Source organism: Apodemus sylvaticus, chromosome 11, assembly GCF_947179515.1.
Source record: "Apodemus sylvaticus chromosome 11, mApoSyl1.1, whole genome shotgun sequence".
In the NCBI taxonomy this organism is placed as follows: domain Eukaryota; kingdom Metazoa; phylum Chordata; class Mammalia; order Rodentia; family Muridae; genus Apodemus; species Apodemus sylvaticus.
This window is the reverse complement of record NC_067482.1, coordinates 77,689,944-77,705,070: the sequence shown is the minus strand read 5'-3', so window position 1 is coordinate 77,705,070 and position 15,127 is coordinate 77,689,944. Positions and strand designations below refer to the sequence as shown.

The 15,127-nt window shown below is 46.1% G+C and overlaps 1 protein-coding gene across 1 annotated transcript in view; it reads left to right on the top strand.

Moving 5' to 3' along the window:
* Window positions 1-13,663: 13,663 nt before the first annotated feature.
* The window catches only part of Maea (macrophage erythroblast attacher, E3 ubiquitin ligase), a 33,553-nt gene continuing 32,089 nt past the window's right edge, over window positions 13,664-15,127 (top strand). Inside the window, exon 1 of the mRNA XM_052198520.1 lies at window positions 13,664-13,779. Coding sequence (XP_052054480.1) covers window positions 13,711-13,779 — 69 coding nt within the window. The 5' untranslated portion in view covers window positions 13,664-13,710. The remainder of the gene's footprint in view (window positions 13,780-15,127) is intronic.

The window sequence follows — 15,127 nt, the reverse complement described above, 5'->3', positions numbered from 1 at the left end:
TTAGGACTAGTCCAACCCCCGTATGAATAGACTCCCTAAATATAGTCCCATGCTTCCTGTGCTGAGGGAGAACATTGCTTTGGAAATTACCCCTGCTCTCCTGGTCTGCTGCAGGTGACAGATCCTTCTTCACTTTTTGATGTCTCAGCTGTGCTTACTTTGGCTTTGCACTGTGCTGACTTTGGCTCTGCACTTACAAGATGTAAACCCGTTGTCATCACGTTCAGGGCTGGGTAGGTGAGAGGAAGCAGCTGACTGACAGCTGCATCTAAGTTTCATCGCCTTGATGAAATCAGCAGGGACCTGATTTCACAACACTCTGGACACAGATCCCTTGAATAACAAAACGCTTAAGTTGGTTTTGCAAAATCCACTCAGGGACAGTTTGAAACCAAGCAAGGACAAGCACAGAAGCCCGTTCATACTCCTAGGTCCACTTTGTGATAAAGTCTTTCCCAGGAGGACAATGAGTTTGAAGCAAGACACTGTTCCAAGAACAAAACAAAAAATGCACAGCAGTTCCTTTTCTTTTTGTGATACCCAGTGCTGTCATATTTGCTTCTTTGTGCACTGGCAGTGAGCCTGTCCCAGACACTCTGAAATGAATGAGAACCTGCTGAGATTCCAGGCACCATGTGACACCAAGTTCCCAGGCTGACAGTGGTCTCCCTGCCTCTCTTCTCTGGTTGGTTCTCCTCAGAAGGGGCTTCCAGAAGGCTTGTATACCCTACAGCCCATCCTCTAACAGGACCTTTAGTAAGATAGACAGCTACTCCACGCTGAGTCATTCAGAGCTTAAAACTTAAGATCTTTAGAAGGTTAAACTAAGAACCAGAGTAGTGTCATGTCAGGTGCTGAGTTGGGCAAAAAATAGAAATGAAAAAATAAAAATAAGGGGCTGGAGAGATGGCTCAGGTGTTAAGAGCACTGGCTGTTCTCCCAAAAGTCCTGAGTTCAATTCCCAGCAACCATACAGTAGCTTATAACCATCTATAACGAGATCTGACACCCTCTCCTGGCATGCAGGTGTACATGCAGGCAGAACACTGTATACATAGTATAAATAAAACAATCTTAAAAAATAAATAAGCATCCAGGTGGTGATGGCGCACGCCTGTAATCCCAGGCAAAGGCAGGCAGATTTCTGAGTTTGAGGAAACTGAGTATGAGCCTGGTCTACAGAGTGAGTTCCAGGACAGCCAGGCCTATACAGAGAAACCCTGTCTCGAAAAAAACCAAATCCAAAAAACCAAAATAAATAAATAAATAAACAAATAAACAAATAAATAAATACTAAATACTAAATGCATCTGGTGTTCATATCCAGTGTGACGATTTGTTTTTGTTTTTGTTTTTTCCTTGTTTGGTTGGTTTGGTTTTTTTCTATCAAAGGTAATTAGCCTGATAAGGCCCATATTTCCTAACCTCTCTCTCTCCCCTTCATGCAACTAGCCAGTTGAGTCCAGTTGTGAAGCTTAGATCCCACCAATAAGATGAGACACAGTTACCACTTCATGAGAGATAAAAGACAGAGGTCAAGCTGGCCACGAAAGCACCCAGCACATTCAGGTGCTGGCATGACCTTTTACAACAGAGAAATTGCCATGGTGAGTTTCTGTCATTCCTTTGTGTGACTCTGAGATTGCAACTCCCCCCCCCCCCCCCCCACACACACACAGCAGACCCTGAAGCCCTTGGGGAGACAGGAATTTCAGAAGTGACAGCTGTGCCCTTCCCACTCCACCTGAGTTTGAGCTAAGTGAGGCTCAAGGTGACTCCAGATGGACTCCAGGAGAAACCAACTGGCTGTTGGAAAGACCCCTGGTTAGTGGGAGGGAATTCATGTCTCCCCCTCATCCAGCCTTCTCCCTCAAAGAGGATCAGGACAGGAAACTGAGATGTAAAAGTTATTGGATGGGAGAGACGCAGCGCAATTGCAGGGTTAGTGGAGGCCCTGAAGCTGGAAAACGGTATAACTCAAGAGATGGTACCTGCCTGACGTGGAGGATGGTTTTATGTCAGCTTGGCACAAGCTAAAGTCATCTGAGAAGAGAAATTGCAGTTAAGAAAATGCTTCCAGGGCAGGTGAGATGGCTCAGTGGGGAAGAGCACTGACTATTCTTCCAAAGGTCCTGAGTTCAAATGCCAGCAACCACATGGTGGCTCACAACCATCCCCAGTGAGATCTGACGCCCTCTTCTGGTGTGTCTGAAGACAGCTACAGTGTACTTACACATAATAATAAATAAATCTTAAAAAAAAAAAAAAAAGAAAAGAAAATGCTTCCATAGCTGGGTGGTAAAGGCACACACAGACCTCTGAGTTTGAGCATAGCCTGGTCTGCAGGGAGAGTTCCAGCATGGCCGAGGTACACAGTCTATACTGCCCTGTCTCAGGGTAGAGGGTGATGGGGGAAAAAAGAAAGAAAAATAAAAAGAAAGAGAGAGAGAAAGAAGGAAAGAAAGAGAAAGAGAGAGAGAGAGAGAGAGAGCCTCCATGAGTTCAGGGGCATTTTCAAATACATATATATGTGTATGTGTACATACACATTTTTAAAATGATTCATTTTATTTTATGTGCATTGGTTGTTTTGCTGTATGTGTCTCTGTGTGAGGGTGTCTGATCCCTGGAACTAGACTTACAGACCATGGTAAGCTGCCACATGGGTGCTGAGGCTTAAACTTGGATCCTCTCAACCAAGGAGCCATCTTACCAGCCCCAGGGTATTTCAATTTTTTTAATTAAAATGAAATGTATTGATTCGTTGTGAATTTCACATCATGCACTGAAACCCCATTCATCTCCCAGGCCTTTATATCTAAACTTCATCCTTACAACACTTCTCACAAAGCAAAACAAAAGTAGTGAAGAGCACTGACTGCTCTTCCAAAGGTCCCGAGTTCAAATCCCAGCACCCACATGGCGGCTCACAGCCATATGTGGTGGGATCCAATGCCCTCTTCTGGGATGTCTGAAGATACCTACAGTATACTCACATACATAAAATAAATCTTTTTTTTTAATTCTCTGTGGAATCTACAGTGTTTCATGGTGTGTCATATAGTATACTCTGGGTCCACACATCTTTCCTTGCAAATGGTCATTGCAATGAGTCATTAGTCTGAGGCCTCTGGCTTCTGCCACACTATCAATACTGGGTCCTTCACAGGACTCCTCTGGACATCCCATTGTCTTTTCTTAATTAGTGCTAATGAAGGAGGACCCAGCCCATCATGAGTGGTGCTATGCCTGGGCTGGTGGGACAGGCTGAGCAAGCTGTGAGGATTAAACCAGTAGCCAGCGCCCTCCATGGCCTCTGCATGAGCTCCTGCCTCCAGGTTCCTGCTCTGTCTGAGTTCCTGCCTTCGATGCTTTTGATGATGAACTGTTACATGGAACTAAGCGTGAAATAAGCTCTCTCCTCCCAAAGCTGCCTTTGGACACATGTTTCATCATGGCAATAGTAACCCTAACTAAGACAAGTTGGTACCAAGAGTGAGGTATTGCTGTGACAGACCTGACCATTTTGCTTGGAGGTGGCGGAGGATGGGGGATTGTGGAAGGACTCTGGAACTCTGGGCTAGAAAAGCCATTGAGTGCTGAGAGCGCAGTGGGCTGTTCTGTAGGAGTTTGGAAGGTAAGAATGTTGAGAGCAGTGTGTGATGGTTTGGTAATGCATGGCTCAGGGAGTGGCACCATTTGGAGGTGTGGTCTTGTTGGAGTAGGTGTGGCTTTGTTGGGGTAGGTGTGGCTTTGTTGGAGTAGGTATGGCTTTGTTGGAATAGGTGTGTCACTGTGGCAGTGGGCCTTAATACCCAAGTCCTAGCTGCCTGGGAGTCAGTATTCTGCTAGCAGCCATCAAATGAAGATATAGAACTCAGCTCCTCCTGCACCACCATGCCTGCCTGGATGACAATGGACTGAACCTCTGAACCTGTAAGCCAGTCCCAATTAAATATTGTCCTTAGAAGAGTTGTCTTGGTCGTGGTGTCTGTTCACAGCAGTAAACTCCTAAGACACAGTGCAAACAATGGAGGCCTAGCTTGTGAAATTTCTGAAGAAAGCAAAGACTGTTAGGGCATTCATGTCTGGAATCTGTGGTTCTGGTTAGCTGGAGCTGAAGAATTGGCTGTGGTTAACAAGAGACCAGAAACATTAAAGTAAAACCTTTGCTTTTTTTTTTTTTTTTTTAAACAATGGCTGCTGGTTAGCTGGTTGTAAGAAATTAGCAGAGATTAAGAAGAAAAGAGCATCATAGAAATGAAATTTTCTGGGAAGCATTTCCTCAGAGTCAGCACACAGAATCTGTCTTCTATAAGTGGCTAAGGTTGTACCTCACACTGTTAGCTGAACATGATAATAAGTAAGAGTCACCTTGATGGTACTGGTTTTGAAGGCATGAAGGGGTCATGAAAAGCAACTGAGTCTTGGCGCCAGGAAGGGTCAGGAGAGGTGTAGCCTCAGCAGTAGTTGAAGCCCCAGGATTGAAGGTATAATAAAGAGAAGTTGAAGTCTGGCACCATGAAGAGAGCACAGGAGAATCTATTGGTGAAAATGCAGCCCAGCCACAGCAGAAGTCCCCAAGATTTTAAAGATTCCAGTACCATGGGATGACTACTAAGAACAGCAGCTGTGGAGTAGAGCCAGCCTGAGCCTAGAAGGTATTTCGAGTGTGTTATAGAGCATGGAACTGGAGAAGTGACCTAGGTCCTTTTGAGGAGCCCAGAAAATCATAAGTGAATCCCAGACATTAGAGTTAGAGTGATTTATACTGTTGGAATTTTGTTTTATTTTGGTATGATTGTACTTCTTTCTTGAAATAAAATATTTAACTTATTTTTTATTTTATAGGAGCCCACAGTTGAGAAACTTTTGATTCTAAAAGAGACTTTGGATTAAGCTTAAGAGACCTTTTAAAAAGTGTTTGAATTTGTAAGACTGTGAGACCGCTTATGTTTGTAAAATGTTTTATATGTGTTGTCCATAAGAATGTATGATCTTGGGGATGAACAGGAAAGAAAAGGTGTGGCTTAACAGTGATATGTACGTGTGTCAGGTTGACAAGACGTCAGTTATGCCTGATGGTTTATGTCAACCTGACACAAGCTGAAATCATCTGAGAGGAGGGAGCCCCAACTGAGAAAAACCCTGCATGAGCTCAGGCTGTATACAAACCTGTAGGGCGTTTTCTTATTTTTCTTTCTAATTAATCTCTTTCTGCATAGATGTCTGTGGGAGGGCATCAAATTACTTGGTGCTGGATTACAGACAGTTGTGAGCTGCCATGTGGGTGCTGAGAATTGAACCCTGGTCTCTGTAAGAGCAGCCAGTGCTGTTAACCACTGAACCATGTCTCCACCTCTGTGTAGGGCATTTTATTAATTAGTGATTGATAGGGGAAGGCTCAGCCCATTTTGTGTGGGGATTCCACGTTGGGCTGTTGGTCCCGGGAGCTATAAAGCAGGCTGCACAAGCCATGAGGATCAAGCCACTAAGCAGTACTCTTCCAAGGCCTCTACATCAGCTCCTGCCTCCAGGTTCCTATCCTGGATTACAGAATATAAAATGTAAAATGAAATAATCTCTTTCCTTCCTGGGTTGCTTTTGATCATGGTGTTTTATCACAGCAATAGAAACACTATGGGTTGGAGAGATGACTCAGCTATTAAGAGCACTGAGAGACTGCTCTTCCAGAGATCCTGAGTTCAATTCCCAGCAACCACATGGTGGCTCACAACCATCTGTAATGGGGATCCAATACCCTCTTCTGGTGTGTCTGAAGATAGCAACAATGTACTCACACATGAAATAAATAAATCTTTTGAGAGAGAGAGAGAGAGAGAGAGAGAGGGGGGGGGGGGGGAAGGAAGGAAGAAAGGAAGGAAGGAAGGAAGGAAGGAAGGAAGGAAGGAAGGAAGGAAGGAAGGAAGACTAAGACACAAGGGAGCAGACCCCATGGGCACTGCTGGGGTGGTATCACCACTAGTAAGTTGCTCATGGTCCTGTAAATAACCCCTCACCCATGTTTCCATAAGCAAGTCTAATTGAACTCATTGGGTCACAAGCAAAACACAGACATGAAGAGGGGGACTGATGGAGAAGAGAAAGAGAATCAGTAGGAGGAGGTAAGAGAGTAATGAGAAACGGATATGATCAAAATTATATTACAGAATATATGAAAATGGCATAATGAAATGGCATCATTTAATATATGCCACAAAAAATAATAAATATGCATCAGCTTGGTTTCCTCAAAGATTTATGTGGCCGCAAAGCCACAAGGTCCCTCTGAACTCATTCCTGTAGGACCCAGTCAGTAGTGGAGGCCAAGGGGTTCCAAGTCACAGAGGCTAGACTACTGCCTACCTACCCAAATTCCCAGCATGGCATTCCTCTTGCAAAATCAATGAGCACCTGGGGCTGGGACTTGCATAGGGTCCATCTTTAGAATAAAAGGCCCAAGTTAACCAACTTCTTTGCATTAAAAAAAAAAAAACCACTCAGGAAAGTACCCAATAAGACTAACATATGAAGAACGTGCTCCCAAATAAGGTTCACAATTGAAAGCTTAATTCTCTCTAGTAGAATTAATTCTATCAACCGGCAGGCAACTATGTCATTAGGCACTAACTTGACTTGTTTGGTGCTCTTCGGGGTAAGGCTTAGTTGAAGGATGTGGATCACTGGGGAGGGGGGGGGGCTCCTATGAGGAGCATATCCAGCTTGGCTTCTGAGTCTTCTCTTGCTCTCTCTGCCTCCTGCCTGCTATGAGAAGCTAATTCACTCCACCACATACTCCCTGATCATCAATCAAAAGGCCCAGAAACAATGGAGCTAACTGACCAGACTGAAATCCTAAATTGAAATCAATCCTACCTCCCTTATGTTTTATTCTCAGGTGTTTTGTCAGGACAATGGAAAGTGACTAAAATGAAAGTTAGTATCAAGAAGTGAGAGCTGGAGAGATGGCTCAGGGTTAACAGCATTGGCTGCTCTTCTAGAGGACCTGGGTTCAGCACCCACGCGGCAGCTCACAACTGTCTGTGACTCCAGGATCGGACACCCTCTGTAATGGCTAATCCTGGCTGTCAACTTAACTATATCTGGAATGAACTACAATCCAGAATTGGAAGCCTCACCTGTGATCCAGATCTAGAGGCTGGGAGATAGAAGTTTTTGACATAGATCTTGGCATGGAGATCTTGAGGCATAGTGGCTATGAATCCCTGGAGACTAACACAAGGAGATCTCTGAGTTCAAGGCCAGCCTGGGACAAAACAAGTCCTGGATCCAGTTGTAGCACACACCTTTAATCTGGGCCACACCTGCTGGAGACCTACATAAGGACATTGGAAGAAGGAAGATTCGCTCTTCTTTGTCTGCTTGCATTTACTTGCTAGCACATCTGTTGGAATCTACTAGTCTTGTGGGGCTGAGCAACTACTAGATCCTTGGACTTCCCATTCATAGCTGACCATTATAGCTGGACTAGACTATAAGTCATCATATTAAATTCCCTTACTATATAAAGACCATTCATAAGTTCTGTGACTCTAGAGAACCCTGACTAATACACCCTCACACAGACATAGATACTGGAAAAACATCAATGCACATTAAATAAATTATAAAAATAGTTCTGGGGGGGAAGTGGGATCATTGTTATGATTAAACCCATCTATGTCGTTCAGGAGCCTTTTGGAAAACCCAGAATGCAATGAGTAGAAGTAAATGTGTAGCCCTGGGGTGAGCTGCGAGAACCACACACGGATAGGACTACAGATAATAAAGATTGTGCTCGTCAAGTTTCATATGGAAACAAGACTGCTATTTTGAATTGGACTAGGTGACAACCAGAGGCAAAGAACCTGACTGCGTTTTGCCTATGCTCTCAGACTTTCTGTAAGTCTGAGTTCAAGATGGCAGACTAATTAGCAGAGAAAATATCAAGGCAGCTTAGCAATTTAGCCGGTGGTGTGACGATTGTTGGCTCCTTTTAATCAGCTTTATTGTGATAATTGAGAGCAAAAAGCAAAAAAAAACTGGCTTCTGAAACTTTCAGTTTGGACAGAAAGGGTGCTTATTTAAAGTTTTCATGCCCAGGGTGAGTGTGGTTGCTAAGAACAGGACCTTCACAAAGAAGACAAGTGCCTTACATTAGGACAGTGGAAAAGATGCCTTTCTCAGAAATTAACCAGACCCCTCCCAGCACAAGCCTAAGGGTGGAAAGGGAAAGTGCCTCTGAAAGACATTTTCTTGCTTGAACAGAGCCACCTATTTATCCCAAGATTTAGCCAACCAGGCATTTGGAAGTCACTGCAGACATGGTCCACTTACACATCAGAGGAAGGTCTGGGATACCAGGTAATGTGTTCTGTCATCCTACAAGCAGCCCATAATAAGGTTGAATTCAAGGAAAGGACTTGGCTGCTCCTAGGTCTGTTGGAGGAAAGCGTTTATTGTAGATAAAAGGGACTGGGTGGTGGTGGTGGTGGTGGTGGTGGTGTATGCCTTTAATCCCAGCACTTGGGAGGCAGAGGCAAGTGGATTTCTGAGTTCGAGGCCAGCCTTGTCTACAACGTGAGTTCCAGGACAGCCAGGACTACACAGAGACACCCTGTCTCCAAAAACAAAAACAAAAACTCAAAAACAAAAAAGGCAGGGAGCATAGCCAGAGGCAGGGACATTTGAGAGAGTCCAGAGTGGACGTGACCATGTGGGGACATAGGGAGGGGGAGAGAGAGTGGAGAAAGGGAACCATATGCAGCAGCCAAGAGAGCAAGGGTGCCAAAGGGACAGATAACCAAAATGGATGGATTATATAGAGAAGAGCAGCCAGCCCGAGCTGGAGAGTTTAAAGGATTTGGCAGCCATGCCCTGTAAGAGGTAGGGACTGAGGGATGCTGGGAGAACCTGGCTGGTAGCCAGGTCTGCTTTGATATGTTAAATAGGCACCTCAGCCCTTTGTCCTTGGTGTGAGACTTAACAAGAGTGCTGTATTAAGCTGTGAGCAATAGAACCCCCCACCCCCCATGTTGGAGGTGCCGATGAGAAAAGCAAGCTGAAGACAGAAGCCATCCTCAGGGCTATAACCCTGCATTCACAGGGAAGGACTGACTCCCTGATGTACTTCCACACCTTCTGAAACATGGAGCATGGAGCTGCGCGCCTGCCTTGTTCTGGTCTCTGCCTCCTTTCTGTCCTCTTTATTCCTCTGTTTTGGAATGAAACTTATTATAAATGGGTTTAATGTCAACTTGCCACAATTTATATTCACCAATTGCCTTTATTTGATATGGGTGGCACCTTCTGGTAGGAGCCCTGATTTTTTTTTTTTTTTCAAAAAGCAGTTATTTCAGAAGGAAGCGTATTCTGCCTTCTTGCTGCCAAGCTGATTTGCCCATTGTTTCTGCTGCTAGTTCCTTCATTAACAAGAAAACCAGAGTCTCCGGGCTTTTATTGTGGGACAGGGACTAGTGGCACTCCAGAGCTTTTAGGCACCCAGCACCAGATTAAGACTCCCAAGGCTTCCTGTATTATGGACTGAGTGACTACTGATCATCGCCTTCCAGTGAGGGACAATTATTCTGGGACTACTACAGTTGTTGAGGCACCCAGACTGAAGGACTGAGTACCAGATTCTTTGTGTCCTAGGTGTGATTTAGCCACTGTTTACCCTGGGCCATTGTATGTTGAAAACATGCAACTTGGTTTGGTTTTACCCAGGAGGTCATAGCTAAGAGTTTGCTTTGACGCTTACAGAAGACTTTGGACTTTTAAGCAACGTTGGGGCCATTTGACCTAGTGATAGGTCAAATTCACTGTGAAATGGATGTAAGTCTTCAGGGGGCAGAGGCAGAATTCTACTATTTGCCTATGAAGTACCCTGCCCCACTTAAAGGTTCATGTATTGAAGACCTGGTTTTTGCTGGTGGCTCTGTTGAGAAAAAATTGGATCCTGAGGATATTAAACATAAGCCCCGAGTGAGTAATTAGGAGGCAGAGTTTAGTTGAAGGAAGTAGGGTACGGAGACTATGCTTTTAAAGAACAATCTTAGTCTCCGAACCTTTCTTCTCTTGATCTCTTGGCTTCTGTAAGAAACAATTCTTTATAGTCTATTTAGTATTAGGTGCACTCGAAGGTCATCAGAGAGTCACAGGATGGCCAGCTGCAGGCATTAGGCCTTCCCCAGCTGCAGCTGGCCCTGCTTGTCTACGTGCCCTCAGCCTATCCTAGGGTTGAAAGGCCACAGGCCGTCTCTGACGTGACAGATCCCAGGATCATAATCACCGGAAGCTCCTGAAGCCCCAGTATACTCCTTAGGTGAAGCCTTGTGCCTGAATCATAGGATACATATTTGGAGAAGGGGCTATGGTAGACAAGTGGGAAGATTATAACTCTCTGGTGTACCAGCCTATGGGAATAAGACGCAGGAAGTTTTCATGATCAGAGACTTTTAAAAAAACGAAACAAAACAAAACACAACAACACTATCTCATGTCAAACAAGGGCACCAGCCATCTTTTCCTTTTCTCCAAGCTGATGTCCACCATTTCTGCAAAATCAAAAACAAAACAAAACAAACAAAAACCTGCTCATCTTTTTTTAGTTTCTTGAATGTATTACAGGTGAGGGTTCTTGTTTCTCAGTCTCTGAGCCTCTAGACAGCCACAAAGAGACACTTTACTTCACCACACAGAATCCCAGAAGCAGAGGAGCCAGGTGGACACAGCCATAGATTGAAACCTTTGCAAACCATGGGCCAAACTAAATCTTTCCTTCACTTTAAGGTTTTCCCCCCTTAAACATTTTGTCACCCAGATAAAAACAGTTCCAAATCAGTTTTATCTTCAAGTACAAGAAACTCTAAAGCAGTGATTCTCAATCGATGGGTTGCAACCTCTTTGGGGATTGCCTACCAGATATCCTGCATATCATATATTTACATTGCAATTCATAACAGTAGCAACATTACAGCTATCAGTTAGAGTTAGAGTTAATTAGTTACAGTTACAGTTAGCAACAAAATAGTTTTATGGTTGGGCATGACCACAACACGAGGAGCTGTATTAAAGTGTCTTGGCATCAGGAAGGTTGAGAATCACCATTCTAAAGCGAAGGATCTGAACAGATTATGTAAGGTCTACAGCTTCAGTGTACAAACTGTTACTCCACTGTTGCTGAACACTCCCTATTAAGTTCAATGGCTCTAAAGCATGATTGCTTTGTATACAGATAAGCAACCAGGAATCTGACAGATCCCAGGTTGGAATTAGAGCCTGGGGAAGAGGCTCTAATTAGATCAATGTGCTTTTTACTTAAGATGATTTCACGTAATATTTAAGATAGTTGACTTCCTGGTTCTCCCTTTTTAAGACAAAGATTTGGTGGGCTTTCCCTGACTCCCACTGTTCCAGAGGTGACTGTTGGGTGAGACTTTTAATGCCCCACTGAAGAGCTCCTGTGATGGGAACCAATCAGCTTCTCATACAATCCCCTGCCAGAGCCAAAACCAACCAAAGGATAGAGGGGACTCACCCCATCCCCAAACATAAAATCTCCCTACCATCTGGGCAGACTCTGGCACCACCTTTTGGTTTTCTCCCTGCGAGGAGAGCATCATCTTTTTGTGTTTTGTCATGCCTTTGTGTATGTGTTTCAGCTTTCAACAAAACATGGTTGAGTGCTAAGGCCTTGCTTTTCCTGCCTTTTTATTCTTTAAATCAACAGACTAAAAATTCATTCCTACAACTCTAGGCATATCATCCTGACAGCATCAGAGAAGAGATATGTTTCTCTCTTTGGGTTAGTTTTGAATCCAGGAAGCCACAAAGTTTGCCTCTAAGGGGGCAATGGTGCATCATATATTACAGTCCTGAACATAAATGTGACCATATAATAGAGTCAGACAAGATGGCACCGAGGGGAATATGTAATTCCACTGTGCAAATATGGACTAGAGGACTCAGGGTCACTGATTTCTTCATCATCTAATTCTAAGACTAAAGACTAACTGGGGATGGGGGGAGGCATGGAACCTGCAGGGGAGATGGTACCATCTGGGAAGGGACATAGAGGATCGTGAAACAGGAGAATCTCTATAGTTGAGTTTGAGGCCAGCCTGGTCTACATAGAGAGTTCCAAGATAGAGTCTTAAGGAAAAACAAAACAAAGATAAAGTTCTGTAAAATACAAAAGACAACGTAATGCAGAAGATCCAGAAGTCATTTCCTTTTTTTTTTTTTTTTTTTTTTTTGGTTTTGTTTTGTTTAGTTTAGTTTTTTTTTGAGACGGGGTTTCTCTGTATAGTCCTGGCTGTCCTGGAACTCACTCTGTAGACCAGGCTGGCCTTGAACTCAGAAATCTGCCTGCCTCTGCCTCTGAGTGCTGGGATTACAGGTGTGCGCCACCACCACCCAGCCAGAAGTCATTTCCTAAGGAATGAAATGTAATTTCATTAACTTTAAAAGCAGGTGAGGGGGGCTGGAGAGATGGCTCATGGGTTGAGAGCACTTGCTGGCCCTGTAGAGGACTCATGTTTAGTACCCAGCACCCATGTGCTTGTCTAACAACAATTTGTAACTTCAGTTTCTGGGGGATCTAATGCTCTCTTCTGGCTTCTGCAGAAATCATGCAAAGGTGCGGTAGGTTCAATTAAAAAAAAAAGTGGCCATTCAGTTCAGATAAAGGGTTTCAGTGACCCTCAAGTCTATTGTCTGGCTACCAACAAAGGCTGACTTGAGTTCAAAACAGAGAAAGAACTAAAATAGAGGTAAGAGATTGGTAACTAAGCAATCTTAATCAAGGTGTGGCCTGGTTGATAGTTATTTCAATTCTGTTTTTCAGGTGGTTTAAGAAGTCTTCGTTGCCTTAGGGGACAGGCTGAAGCTCAGGTCCTGTGACTTGTGCTGTGGGGTGGAGCCTACATCACAGATAATTGCTTTTGCTTGGAGGCCCGGGAAGATTAACGCTACTTAGTTTCTTATTAGTAACATGTTAACTGATCATTACCATTGCTCCAGGATCCCTACTTGACTACCAGTGTAAGTCGGGGACTGGACACCTTCAGGCGCCTTTGAACCCCAAATCGAGGATTCATCACTTTTTCAAAACGCAGTTCCCAAGTGTTCCTTATGTTATTACTAGCAGGAAAGCCCAGGTGCTCGATGGCCCCTCCCTGTCTTATCTATTGTATACATTTCTTTATCTTTTATTGAGAAGCCCGCTCCTGGACTCCAGGGCTGTTAATCTACGAAAATGGAGTCGAAGGAAAGTAGTTCCCGGATGGCAAAAACCGCACCCCTAAGTGACCACCCAGAGATTACGGCCATCGAGCGCTGAAGCAGGGCCTGTGACCCCTACGGGAGGCGACTTCGGAGGCTTGTGTGTGTGTGTGTGGGGGGGGGGGTGCGATCCCGACGTGAGCCGTTCCAGCCCCAACCCTCGGAGAGTACAGGGCGTCGGGATCTCGGCTCTACTAAATCCGCATCTGCGGCCTACGCCAGCGGACAATTCAATGAGGAAGCCGCTCTCTAGAGCTGCCGGCGATTGGTCGAACCCGTGAAAGATGATTGGCTCTGGACTTCTTCCGCTCAGGGGGCCCGGCGACACGATTGGTGCAGACACACAGCCGCTCCGCCTGCTCCCGCGCGTAGCACGTCACTATCCGGCGTGCCCTGTACCCGCCTCCTCCGCTTGGCCGGCCCAAGATGGCGGTGCAGGAGTCGGCGGCCCAGCTGTCCATGACCCTGAAGGTGCAGGAGTACCCGACCCTCAAGGTGCGTTGTAGGCGCGGCTAGGGTCGCCACCGCATCTTCGGAGGGGTCTCAGTGGCGCAGGGGCTGGGTCGGTGCGGGAGTCGCTTCTGGAAGGACTGCACGGCCGGGGGCGGGGTCGGGGGTGGTGGGGCTGCGGCTCTCCAGCGCGGTAGGCATGGGCCGGGGCCTCCCGATGGGGCCAAGGGGGGCTTCTCGGTGTACTGTGACCTAGATGGCGCGGGACTATAGGGTCAGAGGGCTTCCGAGGTCCGGGCGACGGGGCCTGAGCCCTGCCTTCCACCCAGTCCTTAAAGCTTAGAGGCTGCGGGCCGTCCGAGTGCGGGCAGCCAGGCCACGGCCCAGGCGTCGGGCACTGGAGAACGAGGGGCCCTAGACGCGAAGGTGGGTCGCGGCGGCCCCCCGGCGTCCTTCCGGAAGCTCGGCCTGGGGCGTGGCGGGCATGCCTCTGGTGCTAATTAGGGGGCCAGTGGGGAGCACTAGCGACCCGGTGGCACCCTGCCTCGCTGGGCGTCCCCATAACTCCTGCGCAGCTCCTGCCCTTGGTTTCCGGGGCGTGACCTTGGGTGGTCGCTGCGCCAGTGCGTTCCTTTAGGACAAACGTTCATCCCTGATAGAAGACTGGTAGTCTTCAGTTACGAGAGGGTTTTATGGTACCGGATGGACTGCGGTGAAGCACCCGGGAAGAAATCCTTCAGAGAAAAAATTCTGTCGTTCCAAGGAAGGCCGGCTGAGCCTTCGTGTTCTACATTCCTTTCCTGAGGTCTGGGCAGCTTTTCTTCTGGAGCGCTTGGCACCCCATCCATCTCTGTGGGGACTCAGTGGTCGCATGGTGGTGGGTGGGTGGTTTAGCTAAGATTCAAGACTACAGGTTCTATGCTAGACTGCTTTTTTCCGCGCTTAGGGAGATCCAGATTGTGTATGGGAGGCACCCGACTGCTTGGGGTTACCTTGTCAGATGTAAGCCCTGGGGAGCACTTGTCCCTGTCCCCTCCCCCGCCCCCCATGAGGGTGAAGTGAATGATCGTATATTGCACATGGAAGTCTTGGTATTTCCTGGACGGCATCTCTTGCCATTGTCTCTGTGACATCTGACTGCTCTGAAGTAGTTTGTCTTCACAGGAGGGTAGAAGCAAGGCCTGACTGCTCTTCCCCAGTAGAAGGTGAGCAGCCATATTTGATCGATGTTTTGTATCCTGTGCTTTATTTGACCAAGAAAGGGAGCAAACATCACCAGTCTTTTTTGCCAGATGTATGTTTTGGGGGTTAGGGAATACTTGGGACAGACCAGATCTTGTACGCCCTACTAGGCCTTGTAGGTGTTATGCTAATGCTCTGCTACTGAGATACA